Source organism: Sphaeramia orbicularis, chromosome 15 (genome assembly GCF_902148855.1).
Source record: "Sphaeramia orbicularis chromosome 15, fSphaOr1.1, whole genome shotgun sequence".
In the NCBI taxonomy this organism is placed as follows: domain Eukaryota; kingdom Metazoa; phylum Chordata; class Actinopteri; order Kurtiformes; family Apogonidae; genus Sphaeramia; species Sphaeramia orbicularis.
Window position 1 is genome coordinate 51,375,820 of NC_043971.1, and position 9,428 is coordinate 51,385,247.

At 34.5% G+C, this 9,428-nt stretch overlaps 1 protein-coding gene across 2 annotated transcripts in view; it reads left to right on the forward strand.

The window, feature by feature from the left end:
* Positions 1-9,199, forward strand: part of LOC115433794 (nidogen-1) — a 49,099-nt gene extending 39,900 nt beyond the window's left edge. Inside the window, exons 20-21 of one of the 2 annotated variants that reach the window (XR_003937425.1) lie at positions 8,652-8,818; positions 8,861-9,199. Coding sequence is in view for 1 of the 2 variants with exons in the window: in XM_030155298.1 (XP_030011158.1) it covers positions 8,652-8,764 (113 nt within the window). In the remaining variant the exon portion in view is untranslated. Of the gene's footprint in view, positions 1-8,651 lie in introns of both variants that reach the window. The other variant, XM_030155298.1, reaches the window with a different exon arrangement.
* The last annotated feature ends 229 nt before the right edge of the window (positions 9,200-9,428 follow it).

Genomic DNA, 9,428 nt, shown 5'->3' on the forward strand with positions numbered 1-9,428 from the left:
TTTCTCTAAACTGTTCTTTCTCTAAACTGTTCTTTCTTCTCTTCTTTCTCTAAACTGTTCTTTCTTCTCTTCTTTCTCTAAACTGTTCTTTCTTCTCTTCTTTCTCTAAACTGTTCTTTCTTCTCTTCTTTCTCTAAACCGTTCTTTCTTCTCTTCTTTCTCTGAACTGTTCTTTCTTCTCTTCTTTCTCTAAACCGTTCTTTCTTCTCTTCTTTCTCTGAACTGTTCTTCTCTTCTTTCTCTAAACCCTTCTTTCTTCTCTTCTTTCTCTAAACCCTTCTTTCTTCTCTTCTTTCTCTAAACTGTTCTTTCTTCTCTTCTTTCTCTAAACTGTTCTTTCTTCTCTTCTTTCTCTGAACTGTTCTTTCTTCTCTTCTTTCTCTAAACCATTCTTCTATTCTTTCTCTAAACTGTTCTTTCTTCTCTTCTTTCTCTAAACCTTTCTCTCTTCTTTCTCTAAACTGTTCTTTCTCTAAACTGTTCTTTCTTCTATTCTTTCTCTAAACTGTTCTTTCTTCTCTTCTTTCTCTAAACCTTTCTCTCTTCTTTCTCTAAACTGTTCTTTCTCTAAACTGTTCTTTCTTCTATTCTTTCTCTAAACCGTTCTTTCTTCTCTTCTTTCTCTAAACTGTTCTTTCTTCTCTTCTTTCTCTAAACTGTTCTTTCTTCTCTTCTTTCTCTAAACTGTTCTTTCTTCTCTTCTTTCTCTAAACCATTCTTCTATTCTTTCTCTAAACTGTTCTTTCTTCTGTTCTTTCTCTAAACTGTTCTTTCTTCTGTTCTTTCTCTAAACTGTTCTTTCTTCTGTTCTTTCTCTAAACTGTTCTTTCTTCTGTTCTTTCTCTAAACTGTTCTTTCTTCTGTTCTTTTCTCTAAACTGTTCTTTCTTCTATTCTTTCTCTAAACTGTTCTTTCTTCTATTCTTTCTCTAAACCGTTCTTTCTTCTCTTCTTTCTCTAAACAGTTCTTTCTTCTCTTCTTTCTCTAAACCGTTCTTTCTTCTTTCTCTAAACCGTTCTTTCTTCTTTCTCTAAACCGTTCTTTCTTCTCTTCTTTCTCTAAACCGTTCTTTCTTCTCTTCTTTCTCTAAACAGTTCTTTCTTCTCTTCTTTCTCTAAACAGTTCTTTCTTCTCTTCTTTCTCTAAACCGTTCTCTCTTCTTTCTCTAAACCGTTCTCTCTTCTTTCTCTAAACCGTTCTCTCTTCTTTCTCTAAACTGTTCTTTCTTCTCTTCTTTCTCTAAACTGTTCTTTCTTCTATTCTTTCTCTAAACCATTCTCTCCTTTCTCTAAACCATTCTTTCTTCTATTCTTTCTCTAAACTGTTCTTCTCTTCTTTCTCTAAACTGTTCTTCTCTTCTTTCTCTAAACTGTTCTTTCTTCTCTTCTTTCTCTAAACTGTTCTTTCTTCTCTTCTTTCTCTAAACCGTTCTTTCTTCTTTCTCTAAACCGTTCTTTCTTCTCTTCTTTCTCTAAACCGTTCTTTCTTCTTTCTCTAAACCGTTCTTTCTTCTCTTCTTTCTCTAAACTGTTCTTTCTTCTCTTCTTTCTCTAAACTGTTCTTTCTTCTCTTCTTTCTCTAACTGTTCTTTCTTTTCTTTCTCTAAACTGTTCTTTCTTCTCTTCTTTTCTCTAAACCATTCTTCTATTCTTTCTCTAACTGTTCTGTCTTTCTGTTCTTTCTCTAAATGTTCTTTCTTCTGTTCTTTCTCTAAACTGTTCTTTCTTCTGTTCTTTCTCTAAACTGTTCTTTCTTCTGTTCTTTCTCTAAACTGTTCTTTCTTCTGTTCTTTTTCTAAACCGTTCTTTCTTCTATTCTTTCTCTAAACCGTTCTTTCTTCTATTCTTTCTCTAAACTGTTCTTTCTTCTCTTCTTTCTCTAAACTGTTCTTTCTTCTCTTCTTTCTCTAAACCGTTCTTTCTTCTATTCTTTCTCTAAACTGTTCTTTCTTTTCTTTCTCTAAACTGTTCTTTCTTCTGTTCTTTCCCTAACTGTTCTTTCTTCTGTTCTTTCCCTAAACTGTCTTTCTTCTCTTCTTCCCTAAACTGTTCTTTCTTCTCTTCTTTCTCTAAACCGTTCTTTCTTCTCTTCTTCTCTAAACCGTTCTTTCTTCTCTTCTTTCTCTAAACCGTTCTTTCTTCTCTTCTTTCTCTAAACCGTTCTTTCTTCTTTCTCTAAACCGTTCTTTCTTCTTTCTCTAAACCGTTCTTTCTTCTCTTCTTTCTCTAAACCGTTCTTTCTTCTCTTCTTTCTCTAAACCGTTCTTTCTTCTCTTCTTTCTCTAAACCGTTCTTTCTTCTCTTCTTTCTCTAAACCGTTCTTTCTTCTCTTCTTTCTCTGAACTGTTCTTTCTTCTCTTCTTTCTCTAAACCGTTCTTTCTTCTCTTCTTTCTCTGAACTGTTCTTTCTTTTCTTTCTCTGAACTGTTAATTCTTTTCTTTCTCTAAACCGTTCTTTCTTCTATTCTTTCTCTAAACTGTTCTTTCTTCTCTTCTTTCTCTAAACTGTTCTTTCTTCTCTTCTTTCTCTAAACTGTTCTTTCTTCTCTTCTTTCTCTAAACCATTCTCTCTTCTTTCTCTAAACTGTTCTTTCTTCTCTTCTTTCTCTAAACCGTTCTTTCTTCTATTCTTTCTCTAAACTGTTCTTTCTTCTCTTCTTTCTCTAAACTGTTCTTTCTTCTCTTCTTTCTCTGAACTGTTCTTTCTTTTCTTTCTCTAAACTGTTCTTTCTTCTGTTCTTTCCCTAAACTGTTCTTTCTTCTGTTCTTTCCCTAAACTGTTCTTTCTTCTCTTCTTTCCCTAAACTGTTCTTTCTTCTCTTCTTTCTCTAAACCGTTCTTTCTTCTCTTCTTTCTCTAAACCGTTCTTTCTTCTCTTCTTTCTCTAAACCGTTCTTTCTTCTCTTCTTTCTCTAAACCGTTCTTTCTTCTCTTCTTTCTCTAAACCGTTCTTTCTTCTCTTCTTTCTCTAAACCGTTCTTTCTTCTTTCTCTAAACCGTTCTTTCTTCTCTTCTTTCTCTAAACCGTTCTTTCTTCTCTTCTTTCTCTAAAACCGTTCTTTCTTCTCTTCTTTTCTCTAAACCGTTCTTCTTCTATTCTTTCTCGAACTGTTCTTCTTCTCTTCTTTCTCTGAACTGTTCTTCTTCTCTCCTTTCTCTAAACCGTTCTTTCTTCTCTCTCTGAACTGTTCTTTCTTCTCTTTCTCTAAACCATTCTTCTGTTCTTTCTCTAAACTGTTCTTTCTTCTGTTCTTTCTCTAAACTGTTCTTTCTTCTGTTCTTTCTTCTGTTCTTTCTCTAAACTGTTCTTTCTTCTGTTCTTTCTCTAAACCGTTCTTCTGTTCTTTCTCTAAACCGTTCTTCTGTTCTTTCTCTGAACTGTTCTTTCTTCTCTTCTTTCTCTAAACCGTTCTTTCTTCTCTTCTTTCTCTAAACCATTCTCTTCTTTCTCTGAACTGTTCTTTCTTTTCTTTCTCTAAACTGTTCTTTCTCTAAACCATTCTCTCTTCTTTCTCTAAACTGTTTCTTCTGTTCTTTCTCTAAACTGTTCTTTCTTCTGTTCTTTCTCTAAACTGTTCTTTCTTCTCTTCTTTCTCTAAACCATTCTCTCTTCTTTCTCTAAACTGTTCTTTCTTCTCTTCTTTCTCTAAACTGTTCTTTCTTCTATTCTTTCTCTAAACCGTTCTTTCTTCTCTTCTTTCTCTAAACAGTTCTTTCTTCTCTTCTTTCTCTAAACCGTTCTTTCTTCTTTCTCTAAACCGTTCTTTCTTCTTTCTCTAAACCGTTCTTTCTTCTTTCTCTAAACCGTTCTTTCTTCTCTTCTTTCTCTAAACCGTTCTTTCTTCTCTTCTTTCTCTAAACAGTTCTTTCTTCTCTCTTTCTCTAACAGTTCTTTCTTCTCTTCTTTCTCTAAACCGTTCTCTCTTCTTTCTCTAAACCGTTCTCTCTTCTTTCTCTAAACCGTTCTCTCTTCTTTCTCTAAACTGTTCTTTCTTCTGTTCTTTCTCTAAACTGTTCTTTCTTCTATTCTTTCTCTAAACCATTCTCTCCTTTCTCTAAACCATTCTTTCTTCTATTCTTTCTCTAAACTGTTCTTCTCTTCTTTCTCTAAACTGTTCTTCTCTTCTTTCTCTAAACTGTTCTTTCTTCTCTTCTTTCTCTAAACTGTTCTTTCTTCTCTTCTTTCTCTAAACCGTTCTTTCTTCTCTTCTTTCTCTAAACCGTTCTTTCTTCTCTTCTTTCTCTAAACCATTCTCTCTTCTTTCTCTAAACTGTTCTTTCTTCTATTCTTTCTCTAAACCATTCTCTCTTCTTTCTCTGAACTGTTCTTTCTTTTCTTTCTCTAAACTGTTCTTTCTCTAAACCATTCTCTCTTCTTTCTCTAAACTGTTTCTTCTGTTCTTTCTCTAAACTGTTCTTTCTTCTATTCTTTCTCTAAACCATTCTCTCTTCTTTCTCTGAACTGTTCTTTCTTTTCTTTCTCTAAACTGTTCTTTCTCTAAACCATTCTCTCTTCTTTCTCTAAACTGTTTCTTCTGTTCTTTCTCTAAACTGTTCTTTCTTCTATTCTTTCTCTAAACTGGTCTTTTTCTCTTCTTTCTCTAAAACCATCTCTCTTCTTTCTCTAAACTGTTCTTTCTTTCTCTCTTTCTCTAAACCATTCTCTCTTCTTTTTCGAAACTGTTCTTTCTTTTCTTTCTCTGAACTGTTCTTTCTTTCTTTCTCTAAACTGTTCTTTCTTCTATTCTTTCTCTAAACCATTCTCTTCTTTCTCTAAACTGTTCTTTCTTCTCTTCTTTCTCTAAACTGTTCTTTCTTCTCTTCTTTCTCTAAACCGTTCTTCTTCTCTCTTTCCCTAACTGTTCTTTCTTCTCTTCTTTCTCTAAACTGTTCTTTCTTCTCTTCTTTCTCTAACTGTTCTTTCTTCTCTTCTTTCTCTAAACTGTTCTTTCTTCTCTTCTTTCTCTAAACCATTCTCTCTTCTTTCTCTAAACCGTTCTTTCTTCTCTTCTTTCTCTAAACCGTTCTTTCTTCTCTTCTTTCTCTAACTGTTCTTTCTTCTCTTCTTTCTCTAAACTGTTCTTTCTTCTCTTCTTTCTCTAAACCGTTCTTTCTTCTCTTCTTTCCCTAAACTGTTCTTTCTTCTCTTCTTTCTCTAAACTGTTCTTTCTTCTCTTCTTTCTCTAAACTGTTCTTTCTTCTCTTCTTTCTCTAAACTGTTCTTTCTTCTCTTCTTTCTCTAAACCATTCTCTTCTTTCTCTAAACTGTTCTTCTCTTCTTTCTCTAAACTGTTCTTTCTTCTCTTCTTTCTCTAAACTGTTCTTTCTTCTCTTCTTTCTCTAAACTGTTCTTTCTTCTCTTCTTTCTCTAAACTGTTCTCTCTTCTTTCTCTAAACTGTTCTCTCTTCTTTCTCTAAACCGTTCTCTCTTCTTTCTCTAAACCGTTCTCTTCTTTCTCTAAACCGTTCTCTTCTTTCTCTAAACTTTTCTTTCTTCTATTCTTTCTCTAAACTGTTCTTTCTTCTCTTCTTTCTCTAAACTGTTCTTTCTTCTCTTCTTTCTCTAAACTGTTCTTTCTCTCTTCTTTCTCTAAACCGTTCTCTCTTCTTTCTCTAAACCGTTCTCTCTTCTATTCTTTCTCTAAACTTTTCTTTCTTCTATTCTTTCTCTAAACTTTTCTTTCTTCTCTTCTTTCTCTAAACTGTTCTTTCTTCTCTTCTTTCTCTAAACTGTTCTTTCTTCTCTTCTTTCTCTAAACCGTTCTCTCTTCTTTCTCTAAACCATTCTCTCTTCTTTCTCTAAACCATTCTCTCTTCTTTCTCTAAACTGTTCTTTCTTCTATTCTTTAAACTGTTCTTTCTTCTCTTTCTCTAAACCGTTCTCTTCTTTCTCTAAACTTTTCTTTCTTCTCTTCTTTCTCTAAACTTTTCTTTCTTCTCTTCTTTCTCTAAACCGTTCTTTCTTCTCTTCTTTCTCTAAACTGTTCTTTCTTCTCTTCTTTCTCTAAACCGTTCTCTCTTCTTTCTCTAAACCGTTCTCTCTTCTTTCTCTAAACCGTTCTCTCTTCTATTCTTTCTCTAAACTGTTCTTTCTTCTATTCTTTCTCTAAACTGTTCTTTCTTCTCTTCTTTCTCTAAACCATTCTCTCTTCTTTCTCTAAAGTGTTCTTTCTTCTCTTCTTTCTCTAAACTGTTCTTTCTTCTTTCTCTAAACTGTTCTTTCTTCTTTCTCTAAACCGTTCTCTCTTCTTTCTCTAAACTGTTCTTTCTTCTCTTCTTTCTCTAAACTGTTCTTTCTTCTCTTCTTTCTCTAAACCATTCTCTCTTCTTTCTCTAAACCATTCTCTCTTCTTTCTCTAAACTGTTCTTTCTTCTATTCTTTCTCTAAACCATTCTCTCTTCTTTCTCTAAACTGTTCTTTCTTCTCTTTCTCTAAACCGTTCTCTTCTTTCTCTAAACTTTTCTTTCTTCTCTTCTTTCTCTAAACCGTTCTTTCTTCTCTTCTTTCTCTAAACTGTTCTTTCTTCTCTTCTTTCTCTAAACCGTTCTCTCTTCTTTCTCTAAACCGTTCTCTCTTCTTTCTCTAAACCGTTCTCTCTTCTTTCTCTAAACCGTTCTCTCTTCTATTCTTTCTCTAAACTGTTCTTTCTTCTATTCTTTCTCTAAACTGTTCTTTCTTCTATTCTTTCTCTAAACTGTTCTTTCTTCTCTTCTTTCTCTAAACCATTCTCTCTTCTTTCTCTAAACTGTTCTTTCTTCTCTTCTTTCTCTAAACCATTCTTTCTTCTCTTCTTTCTCTAAACCGTTCTTTCTTCTCTTCTTTCTCTAAACCATTCTCTCTTCTTTCTCTAAACTGTTCTTTCTTCTTTCTCTAAACCATTCTCTCTTCTTTCTCTAAACCATTCTCTTCTTTCTCTAAACTGTTCTTTCTTCTCTTCTTTCTCTAAACTGTTCTTTCTTCTCTTCTTTCTCTAAACCATTCTTTCTTCTCTTCTTTCTCTAAACTGTTCTTTCTTCTATTCTTTCTCTAAACTGTTCTCTCTTCTTTCTCTAAACCGTTCTCTCTTCTTTCTCTAAACTGTTCTTTCTTCTCTTCTTTCTCTAAACTGTTCTTTCTTCTCTTCTTTCTCTAAACTGTTCTTTCTTCTCTTCTTTCTCTAAACTGTTCTTTCTTCTCTTCTTTCTCTAAACTGTTCTTTCTTCTCTTCTTTCTCTAAACCGTTCTTTCTTTTGCTCTTTCTCTAAACTGTTCTTTCTTCTCTTCTTTCTCTAAACCATTCTCTTCTTTCTCTAAACCATTCTCTTCTTTCTCTAAACCATTCTCTCTTCTTTCTCTAAACTGTTCTTGCTTCTGTTCTTTCTCTAAACCGTTCTTTCTTCTATTCTTTAAACTGTTCTTTGTTCTATTCTTTTTCTAAACTGTTCTTTCTTCTATTCTTTAAACTGTTCTTTCTTCTGTTCTTTCTCTAGACTGTTCTTTTTTATTCTTTCTCTACACCATTCTTTGTTCTAATCTTTCTTTAAACCGTTCCACAGATTCACTCCATTTGATCAAACGTGTTTTATTGTAGTTCGTACTTTTCAGTTTCGATCTGTAAACGTTCATTTTATAGAAACTTACATTATTTCTTTTCTTAATCCATGAATTTCAGTTTCATTTGCTTTTAAAAAATAGTGGATTTTTGACGTTATTGCTCTTCTTTGTGATGTGCATAATGGATGGAGGGGAGGGGTTTATATGTGTTGACCCCCCCCACAAACACACACACACACACACACTCTCACACGCACACACACAGTTTTTCATATTTAGTCAAACCAGAACCCTGGGTCTTCTCTCTTGGACCTGGGCCTGTTTTGGGGTGAGTAATGTTCCAGAGCAGCTCCAGGCCTCGTCCTCCTCCTCAGATAAGGCCCGGAATGTGGATCTGGGGGAGGACAGGGATGGGGGGGTGGGCGGGGCAGGGGGGTTTGGGGCGTGGCCTCCCACATCTGGAGTTTCTTTAAGTTGAAGTGAATCTGTGTTTGACAGAAGGTAAAGTGAGTTCTTCCTGTTTCTCCTCCTGATTTAGAAACAAACTATTTGTCACAAACATGAGTTTGCATGTACTAAATATACTTTTATATGTTCTTTAAAATGGACAGAACACAGATAAAAACTGACAGTTGAAACAGAAGTTCAGACAGAGTTCATCCATAGTGACGCAGGTTTGGGATTTTCTGAACTGAACACAGAAGGCCCCTTGAGGAAAACGAAGAAAATTAACTCATTATTGGGTTAAAGTCAAATTAAAGCCAGTGCAGAAAATTGCACTTGTCAAGTTTTCTTAAAATAAGCCAATATTATCTGGTGGAATTATCGTTTTTCCATTCAGCAAATTTTTATGCACAACTTATATTCACACAGTTTGAAGTTCAATGGAAAAGTCTATACCGCTATACAACTGTACACTGAATCATAGAATAAAATACACACGTATATAATAAAATATACATATATATAGCAAAATATCAATATGTTTAATAAAATATCTATCTATAATAAAATACAAATATATGATAAAATATTTGCTGTAATCTGAGGTTTGAACTCTTTTTTTCTGTATTTGTTTGTTTTACGTCTGTTTCATCTCTTTTTTTTTTCTTCTTCAGGACAAAACTACTGCTCCGTCAACAATGGGGGCTGTACCCGCCTATGTTTAGCCACACCCACCGGACGCACCTGTACGTGTCCGGACAACGTCGTGGGCGTGGACTGCGTGTAACGCAATGGCGGCTACTGATGTGATATGATCTTATACATGAATATGAACGTATACATGAATACAAATGTATACATATTCATGAATATGATCGTATACATGAATATAAATGTATACATGTATACAATCGTATGCATGAATATGATCGTATGCATGTATATGATCGTATCGCTGCTGAAAACGCCGCTGAAAGCTGCATCGAACCTCAGCGTTCTGCTTCCCACTCACCTTTGCCTTTGTTTTTATAGAACTGTAAATACAAACACAAACATGTTTACTGGTTTCCCGGATGCACATGAACCCAGGATGAAGCTCAAGGGATAAATAATAATTTAATGTGAACTTTGTACCAGATTTGCATGACGTCATCTCATGTCTGTTGTGTCGGTCAGTGGATGAATTCCATCCAGGAACTGAAATAAACCTTTTTCTAACAGGTTTGAGTCTGAGTTTGTGGCTTCAACAGCATCACAGTGACACCTGGTGGAGGTCAGAGGTCACTGCAGGACACAGAGGCGCCATCAGGGGGCGACATAACACCGCCATAACACCCTCCTCAGGGTCATGTTCAGAGGTTTTCTGACTGTTTAAGGAGGATTTGGAAAAAAAAAACATTAACAAAATCTTTCATTAAACCAGCTACAATTAGATCAGATTAGAACTTTAT